Source organism: Bombus pascuorum, chromosome 15 (assembly GCF_905332965.1).
Source record: "Bombus pascuorum chromosome 15, iyBomPasc1.1, whole genome shotgun sequence".
Lineage (NCBI taxonomy): Eukaryota > Metazoa > Arthropoda > Insecta > Hymenoptera > Apidae > Bombus > Bombus pascuorum.
Genome location: NC_083502.1, coordinates 683,369 through 708,103, shown reverse-complemented (window position 1 = coordinate 708,103; position 24,735 = coordinate 683,369). Strand labels below are relative to the sequence as shown.

At 27.3% G+C, this 24,735-nt stretch overlaps 4 protein-coding genes and 1 long non-coding RNA gene across 10 annotated transcripts; 2 read left to right on the top strand and 3 right to left on the bottom strand.

Moving 5' to 3' along the window:
- Positions 1–108: 108 nt before the first annotated feature.
- On the bottom strand, positions 109–1,595 carry LOC132914564 (ribosome biogenesis protein NOP53). Its single transcript, XM_060973770.1, has 3 exons — positions 1,101–1,595; positions 536–1,041; positions 109–295 (listed from the first exon to the last, which is right to left on the bottom strand). The coding sequence occupies exons 1-3, from the start codon at positions 1,437–1,439 to the stop codon at positions 223–225; spliced, it is 918 nt and encodes a 305-aa protein (XP_060829753.1). The 5' UTR covers positions 1,440–1,595; the 3' UTR covers positions 109–222.
- A 136-nt stretch (positions 1,596–1,731) lies between these two features.
- On the top strand, positions 1,732–3,437 carry LOC132914577 (uncharacterized). 3 transcript variants are annotated; one of them, XR_009659619.1, is made up of 4 exons: positions 1,732–1,860; positions 2,156–2,295; positions 2,373–2,811; positions 2,884–3,437. It is a non-coding gene; the product is annotated as an uncharacterized LOC132914577 (long non-coding RNA). The 3 variants fall into 3 exon arrangements; XR_009659618.1 differs by having other exon boundaries at positions 1,740–1,860; positions 1,965–2,295; XR_009659617.1 differs by having other exon boundaries at positions 1,754–2,295.
- Positions 3,065–5,234, bottom strand: LOC132914568 (tubulin-folding cofactor B). The gene is made up of 6 exons (XM_060973776.1): positions 4,780–5,234; positions 4,555–4,698; positions 4,365–4,452; positions 3,872–4,063; positions 3,730–3,802; positions 3,065–3,646 (listed from the first exon to the last, which is right to left on the bottom strand). The coding sequence occupies exons 1-6, from the start codon at positions 4,897–4,899 to the stop codon at positions 3,529–3,531; spliced, it is 735 nt and encodes a 244-aa protein (XP_060829759.1). The 5' UTR covers positions 4,900–5,234; the 3' UTR covers positions 3,065–3,528.
- Positions 5,235–5,734: 500 nt separating this feature from the next.
- LOC132914613 (protein transport protein Sec24B) lies at positions 5,735–18,399 on the top strand. Of its 3 annotated transcripts, none has more exons than XM_060973852.1 (17): positions 5,735–5,896; positions 6,325–6,460; positions 9,301–9,447; positions 10,341–10,490; positions 10,670–10,785; positions 10,995–11,097; positions 11,177–11,303; positions 11,436–11,545; positions 11,797–12,028; positions 12,148–12,305; positions 12,544–12,769; positions 13,020–13,349; positions 13,626–13,736; positions 14,017–14,189; positions 14,490–14,825; positions 14,977–15,080; positions 15,157–18,399. In XM_060973852.1, the coding sequence occupies exons 2-17, from the start codon at positions 6,341–6,343 to the stop codon at positions 15,266–15,268; spliced, it is 2,655 nt and encodes an 884-aa protein (XP_060829835.1). In that variant the 5' UTR covers positions 5,735–5,896; positions 6,325–6,340; the 3' UTR covers positions 15,269–18,399. The 3 variants fall into 3 exon arrangements, with proteins under 3 accessions (XP_060829835.1, XP_060829834.1, XP_060829837.1); XM_060973851.1 differs by having other exon boundaries at positions 5,736–5,896; positions 6,317–6,460; XM_060973854.1 differs by lacking the exons at positions 5,735–5,896; positions 6,325–6,460 and adding an exon at positions 8,635–8,785.
- A 271-nt stretch (positions 18,400–18,670) lies between these two features.
- Positions 18,671–24,270, bottom strand: LOC132914616 (calcium uptake protein 1 homolog, mitochondrial-like). Of its 2 annotated transcripts, none has more exons than XM_060973860.1 (11): positions 23,673–24,270; positions 23,391–23,544; positions 22,454–22,613; positions 20,844–20,881; positions 20,403–20,517; positions 20,162–20,322; positions 19,749–19,865; positions 19,563–19,687; positions 19,323–19,450; positions 19,132–19,221; positions 18,671–18,842 (listed from the first exon to the last, which is right to left on the bottom strand). In XM_060973860.1, exons 1-11 carry the CDS (start codon positions 23,894–23,896, stop codon positions 18,688–18,690), a joined length of 1,467 nt encoding a protein of 488 aa, XP_060829843.1. In that variant the 5' UTR covers positions 23,897–24,270; the 3' UTR covers positions 18,671–18,687. The 2 variants fall into 2 exon arrangements, with proteins under 2 accessions (XP_060829843.1, XP_060829844.1); XM_060973861.1 differs by lacking the exon at positions 22,454–22,613 and adding an exon at positions 21,284–21,443 and having other exon boundaries at positions 23,673–24,269.
- Positions 24,271–24,735: the final 465 nt, after the last annotated feature.

Below are 24,735 nucleotides of genomic sequence, written 5' to 3'. Positions count from 1 at the left end.
TGTTATTAGCATAATACTTAAAAAGTTTGTCATGTCATAATATAATGTTTTCAAAACATGTAATTCAAATAGTAATTTAGTTTTTCTATATAGACAATAAATTGTGTAAAAAAAATGTTTTCTATTTATTAATATTGTACATAAACAGCAATTATTACTTAGCTTTTATTTATATACATAATTTTACGCAAATTATAACTTCATTTAAATGTTTAAACCATTTTATGTCAATTTTGTCATATCAATTTTATGATCTGGTTTCATAAAGCGTTTCACTCTAGCTTTGTCTCGTTTCCTGTAATAATAAAAGGTAGATATTATCAATAAAATCTATAAATTTATTAAAAGGAAGTATCAAAAATATAAAATATAAAAGAAAATATAATTAATATTTAAGAAAACAAAATTTATGTAACTACTATAAATATTTAAATTATTCTAAAGAAATTTAGTAAAAATTAATCTTTTAGCACATTCACCTAACAAAAATGTACTATTTTTTTTATATTTATGTAAAAAAGTATTGTATACTTACAATTTAATATTAGCAGGAGCAACAATATTTCTTTTTTGAAGAGACTTGAATCTGTCTTTCAACAGACTATTAGCTGGCTCAGTATTTCGTAAGTTCCCAGTTAATTCATTAGATAATTTAAAATCAGGTTCTAAGGGTTCAAATTTAACTTTACTAAGAGTTTTAGTACCTGCTGCTTTAAGTGCTTTCTTCTTTAACCTCTTTTCTCTTAATATTTTTTGTTTCCTTTCTTTAGCAGCCAATTGACTGTTTAATAGTTTCAATTTATATATATCTGAGTTTTTTTTTCTTTCTACCTTTTCCTGTCTTTTTCTATGTGCCAAGTCTTTCTGTTCTTTTTGTTTGCGCCTTTGCACACGTGTTTTCTTGTGATCTCTAACAACTGGATTTACAAACCTTACTGTTGGGTTATCATCCTCATCTTCATTAGGATCTTTATCATTTTCTGATTTTAGACCCTCTGACATTTCTTTTATCAAGTTATTCTCTTTTTCTTCGGGTGAAACCTGGAATAAAATTCTAATATAATAAGCTATTTTCAATGTATGAATATAGATAGATGTACCTTTCTGAACATTTTTGTAGTAACTCTATTAAGATGTTCTTCTTCTTTTATAAGTTCTATTTCCTTTTGTGCCACTTCATGTAATAAATTTTGATGATCATCAAACGAAGGATTATAAGACATTCCTGGATGTGGTGGCTCAACTGCCGGTATATTAGATGGCTTTTTGCGCAAAGAAATAGGTATTCTCTTTTTCTTTACTCCAAAATGTGTTAATGTATGCCTGATTGTATCCGAAGACATCCAATTGGTATCAATGTCTCTTGTGGTTTCGTCTTTCCATAAATCAACATTAAATTTATTTCTTTTCACTTTATTTAATGTTTTCCTTACTATCATTATTTTATTTTTCAAATACAATCTTTCTTTTATTTTAAAATCCTCTAAATATGATTGTTATATTCTTTTAGTTTTAAAACCCTTTTTTGTGGTTATAAAAGAGTGTGCAATATGTATAAATCATTAAACTTATAGCTATTCTAGGAAGGAAATCTCCATCCTATAGAATGCATAATAGTTTATAGAATTGGCGACCATCTTGGTTTAGTGGTGACATTTATATTAGTTTAAAATGAAAATCCCTACAGTTAGAGATTTAAAATCATAATCTTTATTCGTAATGTATCAATAACAGGATTAGAGTACTTATAAAATACTTTTAAATTTATATTAATTGAAACAATATTCATATAATACATCACAAAAATGGTGGGCACTGCACTTTGTTTTAAAATAATTATTGATCACATTTTTAGATTGGGTAATTATTACGTTATTAAGTAATTTTGTAAATAAACAGAAAATAAATTACACTACATAATGATTTTTAAATAAGAAATGGCCAAATTATTTTTTTCTCCGTAGGATGTACAAAGGCATTCTCTTACATTATAATTTTTTCTTATACATACTCAAGTATTTTGATCCTTAAAGATAACACACAATATATTTTTATTAAATCAAGATGCTTTACTACCTGAATCTTAACTTATAAGTATATTTTGCATTTGCAATTTAAATGAAAATTAAGAAAGTTATAAAATAATGTTTTGCAGATGAAAACTGAAAAAATCCATAAAAGCAAAAGATTGTTATAGTTTTGTATTAGAGCTTATCAAAACTAACAATATAATGAAAGCACAAAATGAAAACAAAAATGAAAACAAAAATGAAAATACATATCCACTTCTACCAGGTAGTATTTATACATATATATTTATTATATCAATTATATTTATGTTATCCCTTTATTAATAATGATGTAATTTGTAGATGAATCTTTTAAAAGAAATAATAATGCTGCATTTGTTTATTAAAATTTTATGAATTATGGTCATTTATCAGCTGTATATTTCATGGCATTAGATCTTAATACTGATGTATTAGTAACTGCAGGTAGAGATTCTACTGCAAGGGTATGGAACATGTGAACCAAAATAAATGTACATACACTTGTTGGTCACACTAACACAGTTGCTAGTGTAATTCATCAAATAACTGTACCACAGGTATCAAGATTCATCAAATCATGTTATGTTATATATCCTATAAAAGATATTTAACTATATATATTTTTACTTATTTTCTTTACTAACTTATCACGAGAAGTCACGATTGTACTGTATGATTATGGGATTTAGATATTGAAAAATCTAGAGCTACTTTAAGAAGTCACAAGAAAAATAAAAGAGTTGTCTTCTCATCCATCACTGTATGTGTACTTTATTTCTTTAGATTGTTCAACATATATAAATTCCTTCATCTAATTTATGTTGTTCATTAGATATATGTTCGCATCAGCATCTCCAGATAACACCAAGCAATGGAAATGTTCAAAAGGAAAATTTATTCAGAATTTATGTGGCTATAATGCAACAGTTAATTGTTTAGCTGTTAATGCTGATGGCGTACTAGTTTCTGGAGCAGGCAATGGGAATCTCTAGAAATAAAGAACAGGGCAAATATGATACTTCATATAAAGATTGTATTTTTTCAATTAATTTCCAGCATTGTTTATGATATCTATATAGATATATTTTAAGGTATAATTTCCAATGCTTACAAGCACCAATTCAACCAGGCTCAATGGACAGTGAAGTTGGAGTATTTAGTAGTACATTCGATATATCTAGTACTCATATAATTACAAGAGAAGGAGACAAAACAGTAAAAGTATATAAAAATGATACTGCTGTAAGAGAATTATTTTTTAAATATTATCGTGCCAATAATTAATATAAAAGGACACAATTTCTTTTTTATTATTATTTTCAGACTAAAGAGATACATCCTGTAAACTGGGAGTTGGATATAATAAAGCACAGAAAATATTAAGCATTTTTATTTATGTAATAAATATTATTAATTTTAAATTTCCCTTCAGTTATAATTTGTAGTGAAAACCAGATTGGCAAAACATGTTTGTGTTTTATAGTTCTTCATTCAAGTCAAATTCTTCTTCAGGAAAATCTCCTACTTTCACATGTATTGGTTTTACAAACCCACCATATTTCGGTAAACATTCGAAATAGCTTTTTCCGTTGACACTATAACAGTAAAATATGCAAAAAATTAAAAATAAACTGCATAATGATAAGAAATAGCAAGCATAAAATAATAATGATCTTACGTTCCATCATTTTTACCAAGTGGTTCATCATATTTTACTCCAATCCACCAACCTTCTTTAAATTCAGTTTTACCTACAGACAAATCATAAACAAAGATAATATAATCAAGCAATAAATTTAAACAGGAGTAGCTATACTTACCAACATACATTATTGTAGCTCTTCGTTTTGGTTGATTTGGTACACAAACTTCACAACGATCACCAACTTTACATAATTGTGCAGCTGCTATTTCTGCTTCTTCTTCTTGCTTCTTTTCTTCTGCTCTTCTTTTCATTTCTTCCTCATTATATTTTCCTAGTTTATTTTTCTCCAAGAATGCTTTTACGGTATCTAAAACATTAGAAATTTAACATTTAGTACAAATATACGAAATAGTCTATATAACTTTTTCAGATCATAACTCTGTTATTAGAGAAAGTTAACTCTGCAATTACAGAAAGAGGTCAAGGGATAAATGGCTCAAAAAGTATTGCTTTTATAGGAATATTTTCTTTTTATAAGTGCAATTGTGCATGTGCATTCAATAATTACATTACTTTTTAAAATAGAAATGCATATTTTTGCATGGATTAAATCCTCTCTGTAATTTACATTTATATAATTATAATTTGTACATTATTAATTATTTTACCTGATCTTTTAGCATATTCTTCTTCAGATATTTCAAATTTCTCTACATTATTTAAATTTTCCTCAGTACGAGAAAAATTATCTATCACCTAAAATTTTTATATGTATAATACCATTGCAGTTGAAAAGAATTTGAAAAGTACTGAATTTTTATGCTATGTTACTATGTTTATATTATAAATGTATCTTACATGTATTCGCATTCCATCATCAATAGGATATGATCCTAATAAACGTTGACCATCATCTAATACGCAAATTAATTTATCATTTTTGTCATATACTTCAATTTTCATCGTTGTTGGATTACCACCAGTAAGAAGTTCCAATTTTCCCTTTAATATAATTAAAATAAGAATATATCAATAGCATATATCAAACAATAATATATAGTAACTATTACAATTAACTCTTACTTTAAATTCATCAATTGTTATTCCTTTTTGAAATCGCCGTTCTATGCAATATGTGTTGTGACCAGAATTAGTAATGGATAGATTTACAAAATCTGATGTTATTACGTTATAAGTACTCATGTTTTTATATTAGAAAGGAATGTATCACAGTATAATCAAATCAACTTGCAAGCAGCAAACTTTATATAGGTTATATATATTATGGTACTGAAATTAAGACTTCATAAAATGATTCATTTATTTACTGATGACAATTGCAAGATCTAATAACAAATGTAATATTATTTTCTATCCTTTTTATGTTATGAATGTATTAAATAATAAATTCTGAATAAAATGACTGAGACACTTCTGCATAACATGTATATATATGCGGATAAACAGTATAGTTTGACAGATCGTCAAATCAATAATTTGACGTTTCAACTACGAGTTTGATCTTATGTGTAAATATCAAAATAAAATTTTTATTACAAAATATTTAAGAAAATTTTAATTACACATTTAGTATAGACGAAAATTAAGTGATTCTTTAACTTTTCTGATCCGAATTTATATGCAGTGAACAAAATCCCTAAGTAGCAATTTGTTTTATGTAAAAAACATTAAAGATAATTAAAAGATGATTGAGAAATGATTAAGGAACAATAAGAAATAAAAAAGCAATATTAAAAGCTAAGGAGATTGTTTTATTTTTATTATAAACTAAATGTAATATTTTAACATATAGCAGTTAATAAAATTTACAGTTTATTAAATTAGAGAAAAACAAAAGTTATAATGTTAGTAACTAGTATCTATCTACTAGTATTATCTTTATATTTTGTGACTTCAAATATTCGATTTTTCATATTATAGACTACTTTTTGTTCAATATAAAATGTAAGATTATATAGGAATGATTTAAAGTATGTGGTACGCACGCACTCCGCAGGTAAGAATGGCGCTTTTGTCAAGTGAGCTGCCACGTAATGTTGTGTGTCGCGTCAACGAGGTATCGGGTACGTCTCTTCGGTAATTAACGGCGACTTATACTGTAAAAAGTGCAATGCACGTCTCATAGTGCAGTGAGATTAAAATTTTTCTCCATATTCGTTGTGGTAATCTCGTCAAAAAGGTAAGAAACTTTTTCTATGCCATAATAACTGAAAAAGTTTAAACTTCATAGTATTTCAACTTCAATATAGCGTTTTAACCTCTTGATCTCCTTGGACTCAATCTTCAAAAATTAATTAATTAAATTAATCTTTGAATATTAATATTGAGATACCAGTTATCTACATCTTGTATTAAAAAATATATGTCGCAAATTTAGTCTCTTAGATGGTACAAAATTCTGTGGTAATTGATAAACTGTATTACATTTCTACATATGAAGTCGATTAAGTTATTATATGTTAAAGATATTTTTAAAGTACTGTTTTTGATCAAATAAATGTGAAAAATGTTTAACATTTTTATGCATGCACTTTGTATATAATGTAAAGTTTGTATCTGAAATTATAATTGAAAGAAAGTATTTACTCTTCTTTTTCAGTATTAAAGTTAGTCACCAAATCCAATGAGTATGCCACCAGATTCAATGAAACGATACTCAGAATCGTACCCTGATCAAATAAATCACCTAAATAATCAAATGAATATGATGCCACCACCACAGCACAGCTATAACAAATTATTAGTAAGTAATAAAAAAGATATCTTTCAATAATTTTACATTTGATTAAAAATTATGTTGCAGATATTTGTGTAAATTGAAATTTTTATAACTATAACTAAATCTAAATTGAAATTTATTTTGTTCTTTTAATATTGTAACAAGTAATTTGTTATTGATATTTTGTACATTCATGTACATTATATGCGCTTTGTATATATTTATGTATTTGGATTTTTTAGTAATGCATTAAAATGATATATGAGGTACAAACTTGTTAAACATTTTGTAATTAGAAGATGAGTATTATTATGACAATAATAATTAAAATGACAAATATAACATGGATTTATTAATTCTTAATTCACGTTTAATATACAAAAGTAGATTACTACGTAATTATGGTACAGCCTATATTTATTTTATATTAAATGATTTAAGGTGTGTGCATAACTGTATGTAATCAAATAATTTAAATAACATGGGAAGGTTAGGTTCATTCAGATACATATATATATGTCGGGTTGGCGTTAGGGGCGTGTAATGAGTCTTCGCCGGTGTTGTTCATTGTTGTTGCACAAACGTTTATTACACTGATATAGTTGGTACAAGATTGACAAGCGGTCGCGGTAACTAGACGCTAGTGACAATGACCCTAGGTTCGATATAGCGAATCCACGGTCCACGGGATAATGAATATACTTTGCTTCGAAGTCTAAGTCGGACTCGACTTACTACTCGTGATACAAGGATCGCTGGATTAGCTCTTTGCTAAGACGTAGATTATTCACCGATCATACAAACACACTAGGCGTATGGTTAATGAGACTGCCAGAAAGGGAATGACTTTCTGTCACGACGATGCTGCAGAGGAAAACTATGATGGGCTGTGCCTAAGGACACGAGATCATCAGATTCGTCAAAGAAAGCCTCCGCACGGAGGGCGAAGGAAATAGACGTTGCTGTTAATTGGTTAATTTCTATGTTGACGGTTAGAAAAGGATGCTAGCCGCCCTTGAGAGAGAGTTCCTAGCAGGCAGCGTCGTACGTGAGCAAATCAGATCTCCCATATCTTCCCGCAATAGGTGACAGATATACGGGCTGATAGAATAAAGACTGTTTGTCAATCTGAAGGACTTTAGTTAACTAAGTCCTAAGATTTGTAGCGGTTCCTCAGGCTATCTGAACATAAACTGTGAATGATGCATCGGCATTTGGCGATCATCTTACCCAAAGATTGGGGTCTGTGTGTGGCGAGCCCCGGGCTGTTGGAATGTCTTATTGTCAAATGTCGGCACTACCAATTCTTTAAAGGAAAGCTATGTAACTTCATATCTCTGTTAGGTGGAACGTTCATCCCGTGACCGTGGCTACGCTTCGGCGACCGGTTGTCGCCTCGAGCCTAAGCTCATTGTCTCAAGTTTCGAATGACTGTGTTTGGGTTATTTCGTAAATGCTACGGTATTGAATAGGAATATTATAGAAATTTGTATTGCGCTATCTTTGAGAATATGAAAAGTTGAGATTATAAGATTTCAACGTTAAATATATTGGTAATAATTTTAAAGTATAGATTTTAATACAATACAAAATAAAACTATTTGGCAGAACAACACAATGCATCATACAAAAATTAAACTCGTACATTACTATTATAAAGTTAATTCAAACATGCATCTTTCACACAATATATACATTCTAATGCAAATTTTTTCTTTTTATATTTGTCTTTATATACATTACACAATTTATTTAGACATTTCCAAGACTTGTTCGACTACGTAAACTTTGGGTGACAACACTCTCGCACGCCCTAATCTCGTTGTTAACTTGTTTAAAGAGTTTTTAATACTCGAAACTCGATCACTCGCAATGAGACCATAGTAAATTTGTTTCTTTTGACATCTTGTATCTATACTAAAAGATATTAAAGTGGGAACGAACATTGTCATTATTCTGTACCCTTTTAAAATTTGTACGCTCTTTTTAAACGTAAATCGAACATAAGAAATACAGATATGTATATGCACACATCTGTCTCATAATCCTGGTAAAATCGGTAAGAGAGTTTCTACGTAAAAAATGTCAAAAATATAAAATAAAATTTTTTAAACTTCGTTCTTATTAAAACCGAGTTATATGTGTGTGGTTAGCGAACACTCCACAGATCGAAAATGGCGCTTCTGTCAAGTAAGCTGCCACGTAATGTTGTGTTGTGTGTCGCGTCGACGACGTACTGTCGGTTCGACAATTAACGGTGAATTACACTGTAAAAGTGCAATGCACGTCTCATGTGGCAGTGAGATCTAAATTTTTCTTCATATTCGCTATAGTAAAGTTGTCCTAAAGGTGAGAAATGTTCTCTATGCTAGAGAAACTGAAGAAAAGTTTAGGCTTCACAGCATCTTTACTTAGACATGACATTTTAACCTTTTGATTTCCCTGACCGCTTTATCTTTAAAAATCAATTAATTTAATTTCGGAAAATTGATATTAAGATATCAAATTCAAGTATGATATAAACTTAGTTTTTCAGTTAGTAAAAGATGTAATTGTTAAGGAACATTACAATTAAATTTTATTAAATGTTATTACATTTTAAAGACGTTATTTGAATATTATTTTTAGTAAAATAAAAAAATATAAGAAATGTTTAACATTTTTATTTGTTTTCCATACCTTAAGATTATATATTTTATTTCTATTTTTATTTTTAGTATCTTTTTATCTTTAAGATTTGTATTTATTGTAATTTCTTAAATCTGGTATTTTTATTGAAACAAGTTTCTGTATGTCAGTAGCCTTTTCTATAAGGTATAAAGTTTGTATCTGAAATTATAATTAATAAAAATCATTTCTTTCAGTATCCAAGTCAGTCACCAAATCCAATGAGTATGCCACCTGATTCAATGAATAAACGATATTCAGAACCATATCCTGATCAAATGAATCACGTAAATAGTCAAATGAACGCGATGCCTCTTCCACAGCATGGCTACAATAAAGTATGGGTAAGTAAATACAAGAGTTTTTAAGTAATTTTGTCATTTTATATGTATATTATAAAAATTAGACATTAAATATAAAATGCAAAAATACAAAATATTTTAATTGATAAAAAATGATTCTTCCTGTTCTTGTTCAACATTTCATTAATTTTGGCTTGTGTAATAATAGACTTTTTAAATAACTATAATAAATTATTATTATTTACTTATTTATTATACATAGTATCGACGTGGGGCTTTATATCTTGCATCTTGTACTATTAACTATCATACTTACATACTTTTTGTTCATCCTTTTTCATCTTCATTTTTATTTATATATATATATTCTATATATTCTACCTATGGATTATTCTAAGATTTCTACATTTACATATTGTTTTCCTTAATTCCTTCCTTTGTTCTTTCTCTCTCTCTTATGCCTTTTCCCTCTTTTGCCGTCTCTATTCCCTTCAGTATTTCTATTGCCTGTCCCATTTCTCCTAATATCATTTTCAGGTCTTCTTCAAATTTTGGCCTTCCTCACACACTTGTAACATGTATCTCATTGTCTTCTTCCACTTTTTACGGATTCTGTATTTTTTTTCTTCACTCTCCTTCCAATAATGTTTAGTTTTAGTTTTGTTTCCACATCTGTATTTTGCTAGCAGTCTTATATCTTTGTTTTTCATCCTTGTTACCAAGTATCCGCGATTCTGTTTCTCCATTATTTATAATAAATTATTATTTAATGACAGATTTGAAATATAACTATACAAAAAATTTTTAAATTACTAAAAATACTGATTTGATTTGTACATTTTCATAATTTAATAATTGACATCAAACAAAATCATTCTTATGTATACTATTTACAACGATAATTAATATACAGTTTGTGTCTATTTTTCTTTTAGTATCCAAATCAACCACCAAATCCAATGAGTAGTATGTCACCAGATTCAATGAATAAGCGATACTCAGAAACATATCCTGATCAAATGAATCACTTAAATAGTCAAATGAATATGATGGCTGTCACGCAACATGGGTACAATAAATTTTGGGTAAGTAATACAAGAAAGAATGTTTAAATAGTTATACATTTTATCAATAATTATATATAATGTCTATTCATTCTAGTCATATAATAATATTTGTCAGATAGTTATTAGCATTATCTGTTATTTTAAGGCAATTTAGCAATAATTGTATTCTTTTTACTTATTATTGCTTTGTTTTTCAGGGAATGGAAACTGTTGATCTTTTGCAATGTAGGAATGTCCTCCCAACAGAGAAAGTAGAATCACCAAAAATTAAACTTCACCAAGAGTTTTTAGACAGTGTTAATTGTAGTCCTGAGTAAGTACTTTCTACAATGATTTATTAGGCAGATTGAGTTGTTAAATATAAGTAATATTTCTATTATCGTTATTTATTTAATTTATTACCGAGTTAATGAACAGTTAGTTAATTTATTATGACCAAGTAGGATTAGTTAATTTATTATGACCAAGTAGGATTAGTTAATTTTCTAATTTTACTTTTTAACGATTTTGTCCCTTTTTCAGCATTTTCCGCTGCACACTCACGAAGATTCCTGAGTCAAATACTTTATTGCAGAAATCTAGATTGCCTTTAGGAGTTTTAATACATCCCTTCAAAGATTTGAATGTCAGTAAAACATTTTTTTGCTTAATTTAAACATATAGTGTATAAATTTATTCGTAACGAAGCATTGTTGTACCTCCAGCATTTACCAGTGATACAATGCAGTACAATAGTTAGATGTCGTGCTTGCAGAACATATATTAATCCATTTGTGTACTTCAATGACTCAAAAAGATGGAAGTGTAATCTTTGTTACAGAGTAAACGAATGTAAGCATAAATTTGTGTATTTTAAGTTATTTTTATTCAATTGTTATATTTTAATATTCTGTTCACTTTGTTATTGTGTTAAAATATTAAATTATACATGTTCCGAAATTTATACAAATATTATTTTTATAGTACCAGACGAATTTCAGTTTGACCCTGTAACAAAATCATACGGAGATCCGTCAAGAAGACCAGAAGTAAAAACTAGTACGATTGAGTTTATTGCACCTAGTGAATACATGGTAAAAAATTTGAAAAATTAATATATAATTCATTCAGTTGTATCGTTCATTCAAGTATTCAAATATTTGTTTGTTGATATTTTAAAAAAAATGATTTACATAAAAAAATTTGTTCTCTTAATATATATTTCATAATGATAGAAATTGCATAATTATTATTGAATTATTCTTGAAACCAAAGTTGAAAGTAAAAGTTGGAAATAATGTGAAATTTGGAAAAGTAAATAATTAAAATAATACATATGTTTAAGCTACGTCCACCACAGCCAGCTGTGTATCTGTTTGTTTTGGACGTTTCGAGACTGGCAGTTGAGAGCGGTTACTTGACCATAGTGTGCAACGTAATTTCAGAAGAATTATCAAGGCTGCCTGGCGATAGTAGGACACAAATTGGATTTTTAGCAGTAGATTCTGCAATACACTTCTTTGGCATACCTGACAATGTATCACAACCTCAGGAAATGATCATGCTTGACATTGATGGTAAAATCATACTCATTTTACTTTTTAAACTTATTTTACATATTGAGTTTGAAGTATATATTTAACTGTTATATTTAACTACTAACGTATGTGTCTAATTGTAAGAAATCTTTATGCAGATGTGTTTCTTCCATGTCCGGAAAATCTAATTGTCAATTTAAAAGAACGAGAAGAATTAGTAAGAGATTTATTGGCTCAATTGCCCACAAAATTTCAAGGAACTCATGATACAAATAATGCTTTGGGTGCGGCGTTACAAGCTGCGTATAAACTTATGGTACGCGAAAAGTATATTTATCCATTCAAAGTGTAATTAAGTACTATGAATTATTTAATTTAAACAGATTCTGTAAAAGAGTATGTTAGATTATCTTAAAGAATCTTTACAATAAGATCTAATATTAAAGATAAACCAATAACAATAAATGTATTACTAAGTAGAAGACAAAGAATATATAAAAAATAAGTGAAATTTTTTAGCTCAATCATCAAAATCTTATTTTTTCCTATTTTAGTCACCAACTGGTGGACGCGTGACTGTCTTCCAAACTTGCTTGCCAAATATAGGTCCAGGATTATTGCAAGCAAGAGAGGACCCAAATAATAGAGGGGGTAAAGATGTACCACATTTAAATCCAGTTACAGATTTTTATAAAAGGTTGGCGCTAGATTGCAGCGGACAGCAAATTGCAGTCGATCTATTCCTATTAAACTGTCAATACTGTGACCTAGCTACTCTTTGTATGTATTAATTTATTCTCTGTATTGTTTACCAATTAGTGATATTTCAATGTATTATTAATGCAAAACTATTGGAGATATATCGAATTTTTTATCATTTATGCATAGAAATTATTTTCTTCTCTTATCATAAATTTTAAATATTTAATAAATTTATTAAACGTCTGTATAACTAAAAAAATGGTTAAAGTTAACTATACTAAAAAATAGAAACAATAAAAGTTAAACAAATACAAATTTTATTTTATAGCGGGTATGTGCAAATTCTCTGGAGGTTGTATATACCATCTTCCTCTATTTCGGAGCTCGAAACCACAACACGCGGAAACTCTCGATAGAATACTGAGACGTTATATTACCAGAAAGATTGGTTTTGAAGCAGTGATGAGAATACGATGTACACGAGGACTGAGCATTCATACTTTCCATGGGAATTTCTTTGTAAGGTCAACTGACCTCCTTAGTTTGCCTAACGTCAATCCGGATGCTGGTTTTGGAATGCAAATCTCTATAGAAGAGAATCTTTCAGATGTGCAAAACGTCTGTTTTCAGGCAGCTTTACTTTATACCTCAAGCAAAGGTAGATATATTTTTGTATTATTATTTAAAGAGTTTTGTTATGATAAAAGATGAAAATATTAAGAAATATCACGTATAGTATTTATATTATTTATCATTACTTTCATGCAACAAGAACTATTTTGTTTATTTCGACTATAAAAAATATACAATGTTGTGAGGTCCTGTGTTATTTACAATATCCTATCTAATTCTTGAGAATATATATTAAAATTTTATATATTAAAGCACTTCTAGATAGAACTAGAAATGACAAAATTTAAAAAATGTATTTTAGGTGAAAGAAGAATTAGGGTACACACATTATGCCTACCAGTAGTATCTACTTTATCGGATGTTCTGCATTCTGCTGATCAACAATGTATAGTGGGCCTACTTTCTGAAATGGGTAAGATTTTTTTTTTTTTTGGTAATATACAGTTTTTTTAAATAGTATTTATAGTACTTCATCAAATAGCACAGATATTAAAAAATTGATTGTTTGTTGATTGAAATTAGCTTTACTACATTTTATGGCAAGAAAGTATATAAATATATACAAAAAATGAGTATACTTTCAAAAATGTTATAATCTCTTTTATTGTTTATATTTTTATACTATTATACATGTACTCATAATTTTTTGACATATTTTTTGTATAGTATTTTTATTATTTATGTTTTTATAGCTGTAGACAGATCTCAACAGTCCTCTTTATCTGATGCAAGGGACGCTCTGATAAATGTCGCCATAGATGTTTTATCAGCCTATAAATTATCTCAGTCAGTGGCCTCCAGTGGACTTCTTGCTCCAGCAAGCTTAAAACTACTGCCTGTTTATATTATTGCTCTGCTCAAATGTGTAAGTGTTATTTAAATGTATATATCATATTTTTTATATGATATATATAGTAAAACATAAATATATGTTTCATAAGTAATAATAATGTTTCATAGTAAAACATAAATATATGTTTTATATACATCATGTATATAGTCTTAATGATTGTGCTACTACAAAGTATTTTTCACTAATATCTTTTATGTATCGTACAAAACAATTTGAAATTCATGTCTTATAATATTCATTTTGATAATGTATAATAACCATGTGATATTTTATTTTCCATTTCTTTACAATTAAAAAGTAATAATTTTTTAGGTTGCCTTCAGGTCAGGAACAAACACGAGACTTGATGACCGGGTATTCGCAATGTGTCAGTTGAAAACTTTACCACTGTTTCAATTAATTCAAATGATTTATCCAGATCTATATCCTGTTCATGCGCTTGAAGATCGAAATGCGAAAGATATCGATGGGAAATTATGCCCACAACCACCTAGACTGCATCTTTCTGCAGAAAAACTTGATTCTCGGGGTGCTTTCTTAATGGACATTGGTGATCGAATATTTATCTTAATCGGCAAAAATATTCATCCTTCGTTTTGTTGTAATGTTCTTGGAGTCTCTGCTTTTCCCTCGATACCGGAAGAACTTGTAAGTTCATACTTACATAATTGATCAGTAATTTAATATTTAGTTTAGACAAAACGTAGCTTTTATATATTAAATCTCCTTTTTAATATTATGTTATTATTTAACATAGAAAATATAAAACATAGAAAAAGTAAAATACTTTCATTTTCAGTATGAATTACCAGAGATTGAGACACCAGAAAGCGAAAGGTTACGAAATTTTATATTTAGTTTGCAAGAGGAGAAACCCTATCCAGCTTCTATACAAATTATTCGGTAAGTTTCTTATTTTTAGTCTTAAAATATGTAACTCAATAGAATGTATTTAAAATGTGTAACTTTTTAATTTCAGGGATGACAGTCACTTCAGGACGCTTTTTATTGAACGATTAGTTGAAGATCGTTTTGAAAATTCTTTGAGTTATTACGAATTCTTGCAACATCTTAAGACTCAAGTGAAATAATAATAGAGGAATTTATTTTGGAGTTAAATGAATACAGAAGAAGAAACAAACAAATCTTAACACACAGAAGTCATTGTTTATTACAGTGAAAGTGTTTAGCAATCGCGAACTGTGTTCAAAAAATACGAACCTCTTAAAAACGATTGTTTGATCGATTAATTAGAATGAAACACCTAGAGATATAAGAAACCATATATATATATATGTATATACATACATGTGTATATGTTCATATATATGTATGTATATTGGTAATTATATACATGTATACATATATGTACGTATATGTTTGTAGGAATGAATGTTATTCTTGTTTTAAGAAATGTTAAAGCATTTAAATATAATTCAATTGTAATTATTATTATTATTTTATTATTATTATGATAATTATTGTTATTCGTGTTAGTTGCAGTATCTTTTTGCGTTTATCGGTAAAATTAACTTAAACAAATTTTGTTTTTCTAGTGTTTCTTTTGTCCTAAGAATTTTTATTTATTTGATTTTACAATATTTTAAAAATCGTTTTGAGAATTCAACTTGTCCAAATTTTGTAATTCTAAATTCTTTGCTTAGTTATTTTTTCTTCACACATTTACCTATCTACAGTGAGATGCCAAATTTTGCAAACTTTCTGATTTAGTATTGAAGCCTATATATTTTGTAAAATTTGGTTTTTTAATGAATCGTGTCTTGTGCGACCTATATATTTTAAATGTAATATTTTCTTTGTAATAATTAGCTAGCAAAATATTTCCTCTTTGTGCGGAATGATTTTGTAAATACCGTCATATTTTGGGCAAAAATTTTGCAATAAATTACGAATTATGACTTATCATCTACGTAATATAAAGCAATATAATATACATATATTTCATAAGGTATGGTGTATCCAAAACAAGAAATTCATACGCTCAGAATAAGATGAGTCTTGGTTCTTTTAATCCAACTCTGTTACTTTTTTATGATGGTAACGGTATACTTACATTATTTTATTTCTATAACAAGGATTGATTTGAAGTAAGGTAGTGTGTGTTGATAATTCTAATTTCTTTTTTCCTTTACTAACTCTTATCATTGAAGTGATAAAAATAGAAAAATTAAATTATTAATCTACATATTATATACATGTGTGTATAAAAATTGTTTGCCTCTTGTAATGTAGAGCTACAATTATTACTACGACAGAAACGTAATTTCCATAATGACCATATATCGATAATGGCCACAAAAATATTTTTAATATCATCTTATTTTTCATGCAAGAATTTTATATCTTTGGAATATACCACCCTTTATGAAGCAATATATTATGTACAGAATGTCTCACTAAATATCATATGGCAGTACAGTTATTCTGTTATTGATCTAACAAAAAATTACATATTGATGTTGATACAATTGTTTTTCTAATTACTATATAACATTCATGTCTATTCCATATAAAAAATTTGCAAATAAGAATTAATTTTTTGTTAATATTCTAAATTAAAACATTTTCTATGAAAAGGATAGTTATATAATCGTTTTTTTTAACACATTTAATGTTCAGAGAAAAATGACGTACGAGAATTTTAAATTCAGATGAAACATTACATTTCAGAATATTTAATTAAGGAAAAATAGCATTTCTCTATTCAATTATCATTATCGCGAGTCACGATACATAGTGTAACATGTTAGTTATGTAACTGAATGATTTAGCAATTGTCAGCATATTTCTTTCTCATGTTATTGATAAGAGAATGTTGCACTTATATTTAATGAGATGTACTGTGAATGAATGTACGTACGTATGTATACATGCGTGTATGATGTACGTGTATATATGTACATGTATAGGCTAATCTTGAATTAACAAAGCTAATGACACATTGTTTACAAGGGAATAATTTCTTTTTACGAATTGTAGAAATGTACAAACAAATTTCATGTGAATATACGTAACTCATAGAACATGATTTTAGAACAAAATGAATACATTCTATTAAATGAAAATGAAATGGAATTTCACATTACATAAAAAGATTAGTTGTCAATCATTCCTAAATACTTGATATTACTTCAATTTTTATATATTACCTTAATATTTGGTTATTCCTTTAGAAAAGTAGAGGTTTTGAGCATATCAAGATCATACACAAAAGTAATTACTTTAGATAATATATACCAGTACAAATCATAAGATGACTATACAATAAAATTTTTGCAATCTATATTTTATCTATCTTAAGTGCAAAGACCTTTTCTAAATAATGGAAAATTATAGAAAATTCGAGATTTAAGAACCATAAGGCAACTCTTTGCTCTAAAATTTTTATTAATGTTATAAATTACTATAATAATAATAAAATTAGATATATATGTAATTAATTTGCAAACTTTATTTAGTTTTATGTAACTAAATAAATTTTTATTGTATTTAATTTTGAAATGAAAGTAATTCCTCATTATATACACAGTATGGACAAATAACTGGGATCGCTTCGATTACTGCGTAAGTAATGATTTTAGTGAAAAATGTTTTAGGTAAAAGTTGAATGGTTTCAAGGAAGATATAATTCGGCGTGATTAGTTTTTTTTTTTATAACAGGATGCATTGAGGACATATGCAGATCAAGTTTGTTTTCTTTCTAGCTCGTAATTCTGTATAAAAAAATATGAGCCAATTTATATAAAAAAAAACCATTAGTTTGGGAGATATTTTAACTTTAATTATTCGAAGTGGCATAACAATAGATGTAATTTAAATGTCCCTCTATCAACTCTATTCATAAAATGCAACTCATGTTCTATGAAATGGTATCAACGTAAGTATCTTTGCAGAAAGTACAAAGATCGGTACATTATGTAATGATACGTATCGTTGGATATACGTATATTGTAAGTATATGGATGAATATATGTCACTTAGTTAATTCGAGATAAGTCTGGGAAAACAGGAGATTTCTAAATTTCGTTTCTCCTACCACCAATGCTGCCAAAAGAAGAAAATAAGTATCTAAACAACTTTCGTAGATTCAGACGAATCATAAATCAACGAGATGAAAACTGGGGTAGAAGGATGATCTAATTCGTTCGAGAATATAAACTGTGCTGTGAAAGGTGCAAGAAATAAAATTCTCAATACTGTAGCATTGTTTTTAATGACTGACCTAATGAGTTAATATAGGCAACTAATTAAACAAAACACTTTAGTTTACTATAAAGTAATATATTTGTTTGACATATTAGATATATAAAAGAAGATATTATGGGAGATATTAAAAAAAGTATGTACGTAACAGTCTTTCTGATACATTATGCTTATTTCTTACTAATAAATAGTGATTAGTAATAATAAATTCTGAATGAGATAAATCAATAATTAATTCCATTTCAAACGTATATCATAAAAAAGTCAAAAACTTCGTAATTTTGCTTTAATTATCAAAACGCATATTATAATTAATTTTTAAACATTTTACCATTGATTCGATTAGCTTGACAAAACCAGTATCTTTTGGCTTCTCTAATCCTCTTAGAACCCTATTTTTCATTACAGCAACAAATTCTTTGTTACTCAATTGGCCGTCCACTAGAAATAAAGAAAAAAAATATTATTACTTCAAAATTAATCAATCTTATAATGTACAGAATGTTTTGTACTTTATATTAGGGAGAATGTTAATATCTACGTAGAAATATCATAACATACATTATTTCTTACTAAATAGAAACTTTTACATGATATGTCTAACAATATAAAGCTAAATTTGTTATATATTAAAATATAGAGACTTATATGATTTATAAAATTTTAGTAACAGTATGTAAAATATCAAACATTAAATTATTTAATATTATAGATATTATAATCAACTAACTGTTTTCGTCAAAAATAACGTAAACCACTTGTATTACATGGTCACTCAGATCAATATGAGCCACTGTTTTTGCTACATGTTTTAGGGTAGCTGTAAAAGATATTATAAAGTTAAAGAGATTTAATTTAAAAAATAAAAAGAATAAAATTTAATTTATGACAAAAATATTATTTTTTAATATTATGAAAGACCTGGATCAATTGATGCTCCAGCAATATGATAAAATGTCAGTGCTGTATCCACATCATTGATATTATTTAAAAAATGAAAGAACTTCAGATATTCGTCTTTGTCTATTCCCTTTGGGTTATCTTTGAAGCTGAAAAAATAAAATACATTATTGAAATATTTCACTTTTTATGTAAATATTATATTTACATTAATTATAAATATATATATATAAATGTGTGTGTGTATGTGTGTGTGTATACCGTTTTTTTACAGTTTTCCTAATCTTCGCTTTTTTTTTGTCAGGATATCCAGCATATGCAAGCAATAATTCTGTGAAATCTACTTCAGTTATTCGACCGTTTTCATCAGGATTTTTTCGCTCGAACTATAACAATTTATGCTTTTTCAAAATAAAATAATGTATAATGAAATATTGTAAAACTGACCTCTAAGCTAAGTATTTCTGTTTGCAATTGCTGTTGAAACTCTAAAAATTTCTCAATGGTTAACTTTCCTTTCATATTTTGACCAAAGAAATATGTGGTCAATGCTGAATTAACACCCTGAAAATTGCAGATGTATTCGTTATATGATAGAAAATTATAATTGAAATAAATATTATCGTCTCCGATTTCTTTTTTCACATAGGATCATCCTATTGCCAATTGTACTATGATTACTGAAACATCCTACATAAATAAATTTGTATTACCGGATTCTGTAACTTTCCTTGTAAGTTTTTATATTACTTTGTTCGTTTTGTATAATTACTAAAATCATTTTCAGGGAAAACATGAAAATAATTACAGTAACTTACACTAATATTACAGATATTCAAGACAATAATAAATTTTAGTACCTTAAACATATTGCCAGTGGTAACGTGATCGCGATGTCGATTTCCGATACTGGTTTGTTGTCGAATTAAAGTTGCGACTTTTCCAAATTCCTCAGAATCAACGTCACCATCGCCATTAAAATCAAACATTCTGAAGGCGATTTCGAAATGTCTCCTAGAAGCTAAAGAAACATTTCTTCATATAAAATATTTGATTAATTGATGTTCAAGTAAAAATATAAAATTAATAGCGATAACTTACTGGATAATACAGTGAGCAAGAATATATAATCGGAGAAACTAATTAAACCAGCACTTCCAAGTTTGTAAAAGATGCTATCTTCATCTAAAGCCAGCTCTAACTTTGTGTGAATATTCTATAAAAATATATACATACTCGTAATTATAATATTAAATACATTTTATTTTATTATATATATTAAGTATCAACTATCATTTGCAATTAAAAATATTAAAATATTAAGTAACTAATAATGAAAAAATCGTAGAATTATCAGAATAATAAATATTGTAGCACAATAAGCAATTGTAAGTGTAGGAGTTATATCTTACTTGAAAAAAATTTAAATAAAAATAAATAAGTAAATGAAAGAATTTATTCAATATTCGAAATAATATTCGAACTAACATTTACTTTTGTTTGTCGAACTTTTTTTTACCGAAAAACTGAATTTAAGCTTACCTTAGGATCGTAACGTTTATATTTGTCCAACCCAAGTCCTGAAAATATTAAATTACATTAAAATTAAAATACATTAGATTGAAAAATGGGGTCTGTAGATAGAAAGAAGTCACTTATTACGATGCAAATTACATAGAAAGATATATTGTTGCATGCATTTAATATATAAATATGCCTATATATAGTGGCTACAAAAGACATTTGTACATTATTGTATTTATTGTAGCATTTACATATTAACTAATAAGGTCCAAGTATATTAAATTTCGCATCATTTATTTGTATGTACTTTGGAATAATTTGCAGAAAGCATCATAACAGAGTAGGCTAACGGGAAGGCTATTTATTGAATAAAAAATGTATCCAACATCTAAATTGAAGATGGAGTGTTCTACGGACATTTATACATATACAATAATTCGATTCTGTTGAAAAATTACCATCCGGCTGTTTGATACCAGGCGTTATTGATCTTAAAAAGTCATCAGGTGTCATGAAGATTTCATGGATGTCGTTGTTCACCACTTGCAGAGTAGCAAAATAACGAAATACTTTGTCAGGAGTAGAATAGTGTCTTATACGATTTTCGTACTCTATTATCTGTGTAAGAAATAATTTTTCATATATTTAACAGGAATATAATGTGACAATATTGTGAAGATTATAACATTCAGTTTGAAATATAGTTTAATCAATAATAAATCTCAGTGAGGTAATGTAAAATTCAATTCAATATAACATTGACTAACATTTTACTAATCTTTAATTAAAAAGGTCACAGATAATTCAAAAAGTTTGGATTATATTATTTAATTTTGAACTACTCTATTTTAATTTATATTGTATGATTTACATAATGAAAATTGTCGATGGTATGTATTACTTATCGCATAAAATCTGATATACATGCACTTGATAAATTTTCCACATTAATTTCTTCAGAAATGAAGCATCCGATGAAAAAATTGTATTCTACATTTTCGACTTATTTTCACACGTAGAACAACCTCATTTTCATTATTCTCTGTCTACTTCGAAATTATCCACGTTTACGTATACATACTTGACAAATTTTCAAACCCGATTTTCTTAAAAACAAAGAGTCATATGAAAAATTTTTATTCTATATTCTCAACTTATTTCTTCACGTAGAATCGCCCCTTGTCAATTCTATCATGATTACTGGAAACTCTGTATAATATTAGCTCTATGATACTAATAGTGTACCAACTTTAAATATGCTACGTTCGAAATCGTTTGTGATATACTTTTGGCAGCAATTCACTGTATTTCTGTTATTGACAAAAATTCGTATCGACTAGCTTCAAATTCGCGTTCTTAAAAGCAATTTCCAGTTTTGGAAAATTAAAATTGTTAGCGTATTATGAAAATGTTAGTAAATAAAGAAATGGCTAATTAAATCTGATTTGATATTAGTAAGAGTACAAAAATTATAGTCTGTGTTATTATAGTGTTAAATTCATTCAACATAAAAGACAGGCTTTAATAAGATAAAATGAAAATAAATATAGGTAAGTTACAGTAAAAGTAATAAAAAGATGTAAAAAGAAATTATTGTGAAAGATAAACTAGGAATAAAATTATAATACCATCTGGTTGTTTCATGCCAGGAGTAATTGATCTGACGAAGTCATCTGGAGTCATATAAACTTCGCTACCTTTTAAACTCGACATTTTTACGGTCGCGAAGTAACGAAAAATTTTGTCAGGCGTCGAATACGCTCTCAAACGATTTTCGTATTCTATAATCTGCAAATATGCGTTATTTGGAAACGATAATACATAACAAATATTTATAACTAAATAATATTTATAACTAAATTATTGGTTTTATATTAACTAAATAAAAATTACTTGTTTCATATTTCATTTTTTCCTAAAGCAGTAATTACTTATTTTATGGAGCCTAACAATAAAATTATAAAAGTTCTCAACTTTAGTTCTCTTTATTCATGTTTTTTTTTCCTCAAGGCTACCTCCTCCCTGAGTTTTTAAAGTCATTGACATTTTTTTAAATAATTCATATATCTTTATCATTCTGTTATTGCAGCCGATGAAGAAACTTCAAATGTGTATGATATTCTAATAATTTTGGATGGAAAAATCATGATAGTTTAAATGATGTAAAAAAGCAAATATGGACCTTGAATATACGATAGCTTTGTCATGATTGAAATAATTAAATTTTCTATTAAATCTTAAAATACTATAATCTTATTTAATTACATATATAATACATTTGATAGTAGTCGCCCCCCATATAACCCATATCTCTATAATAAGGAACATATTCCTCATATTATACCAAAATCCATTGTATTTATAATGTTCTACCACAATATATTTTATACTATATCATACTATACTGTATGTATATAAAATTTTTTGTATAGTTAACAATTTTGAAAATTTTTAATATGCAACCATTTTGAAATTTTAACCATGCATTAATTATCCATTTTTTAAACAATTTCGGCTTAATAATAAACTATTTAGTTGGACGTAAATAATTATATAATTACTAACCTTTCGATCACGAAACCCAATTTTCTCCTTCTTCTTCTTTTTCTTTTTATCTTCTTGTATTTCATCCAATTGCTCATTTTTATCTTTATCATTTGATTCTTCGTTGGTGATCATTTCAGCCGCATTAACTGTGGGTAAATACTTTTGCCTTATGCTGAAATAGAATTTAATAAAAAATTTGTAAGGTATGTTATTTGCAATTTCTTTGAATCGATTTGCATTATCGAATTCTATTCTCTGAAATTGTTGTTATAAAAGAAAATTTAAAGGATTTGTTCTTACCTCTTCCAGGCAATAAGGCTGGTGACAAAACAAGGGATGACATATAAATATCGATAGCTTTTCTTGATCTTCTCACTTTCGCGCGAAAAGTATGTAAAATTGTTTCGAACTGAACATTTTTCAGAATTATTAATGTTACCAATTATTAAAAGGTTATACGTTTTGTTAATATAGTTAAACGAAGCGCTTTGTCTTATAAAAAATCTAACCTTATTAGTAAACATGTTTTATACTTATTGAATAAATTTTGAATAATTATATATAGAGAAATGTAGAATATATTGAAAAATTTAATATATGTATATATTGTTTGATAGTATTATTTTCCTTTCAAATAGAGATTGTACTAACAGAGTTTAATCTTTATGCACATAACCTTTAGCGACACTTATTTATATACATGTTTTTTCAGTTTTAACCTTTATATTTACTTTATATTATTCTGTTCGCATTCTCTCACTCTAAGAATTCCAAAATAGATTGTAGAACACAATATAGTTTAATACGGAATCTAATCTACTTATATCTGCTTAGATATATCGAACCTTCATACAACTGTACCATTTGAACTGTTCGCTACAGAGCTGAAAGATTCGAAATTTGTAATTCACGTTACGTACAAAATGACGCTGGAAATATATTTATGAAATGAACTTTAAAATAATCTTGTATACGTAAATTTTTTAAATATTTCTTATGGTGACCACAAATCTCATAAAAAAAGCGAGCTTGAAAATAGTCTTATAAATAAGTTTGAGTTGAAATTTGTTTGTTCGTTTATTATTCTATCAGTATAATACATATTATTTAATTTGAGAAAAATAGTTTGTTTAACTTTTATTTTTTTTTTTTTTTTCAGTATGTTAGTATTACACCGAATTCTGAGAATTTCCGAATTTTTTTATACAACAATAAATAATGCAAGATTCCATTTAGCTGTACCACTCTGTATATAGAATACATGAAATTTCGAAATAATTAAAATACCTGCCTATATTAAATAAAGAAACTAAAAATACATTTTTTAAATTTTCAGATGTAAAATATAATATATATTCATTTC

What these genes read in the sequence shown, in the direction of transcription:
- LOC132914564 (XM_060973770.1), bottom strand. Translation starts at nt 1,439, where the DNA reads ATGATAGTAAGGAAAACATTAAATAAAGTGAAAAGAAATAAATTTAAT. An exon ending in CTACAAAAATGTTCAGAAAG is followed by an intron (nt 1,042 to 1,100) that starts GTACATCTATCT and finishes ATTTTATTCCAG; the next exon opens with GTTTCACCCGAAGAAAAAGA. An exon ending in GCTCCTGCTAATATTAAATT is followed by an intron (nt 296 to 535) that starts GTAAGTATACAA and finishes TTATTATTACAG; the next exon opens with GAAACGAGACAAAGCTAGAG.
- LOC132914568 (XM_060973776.1), bottom strand. Translation starts at nt 4,899, where the DNA reads ATGAGTACTTATAACGTAATAACATCAGATTTTGTAAATCTATCCATT. An exon ending in TAACAATTGATGAATTTAAA is followed by an intron (nt 4,699 to 4,779) that starts GTAAGAGTTAAT and finishes ATTATATTAAAG; the next exon opens with GGAAAATTGGAACTTCTTAC. An exon ending in ATGATGGAATGCGAATACAT is followed by an intron (nt 4,453 to 4,554) that starts GTAAGATACATT and finishes TAAAAATTTTAG; the next exon opens with GTGATAGATAATTTTTCTCG.
- LOC132914613 (XM_060973852.1), top strand. Translation starts at nt 6,341, where the DNA reads ATGAGTATGCCACCAGATTCAATGAAACGATACTCAGAATCGTACCCT. An exon ending in ACAGCTATAACAAATTATTA is followed by an intron (nt 6,461 to 9,300) that starts GTAAGTAATAAA and finishes CATTTCTTTCAG; the next exon opens with TATCCAAGTCAGTCACCAAA. An exon ending in AAGCTGCGTATAAACTTATG is followed by an intron (nt 12,306 to 12,543) that starts GTACGCGAAAAG and finishes TTCCTATTTTAG; the next exon opens with TCACCAACTGGTGGACGCGT.
- LOC132914616 (XM_060973860.1), bottom strand. Translation starts at nt 23,896, where the DNA reads ATGTTTACTAATAAGGTTAGATTTTTTATAAGACAAAGCGCTTCGTTT. An exon ending in CCACTGGCAATATGTTTAAG is followed by an intron (nt 19,866 to 20,161) that starts GTACTAAAATTT and finishes TGCAATTTTCAG; the next exon opens with GGTGTTAATTCAGCATTGAC. An exon ending in AGGAAAACTGTAAAAAAACG is followed by an intron (nt 19,451 to 19,562) that starts GTATACACACAC and finishes TTATTTTTTCAG; the next exon opens with CTTCAAAGATAACCCAAAGG.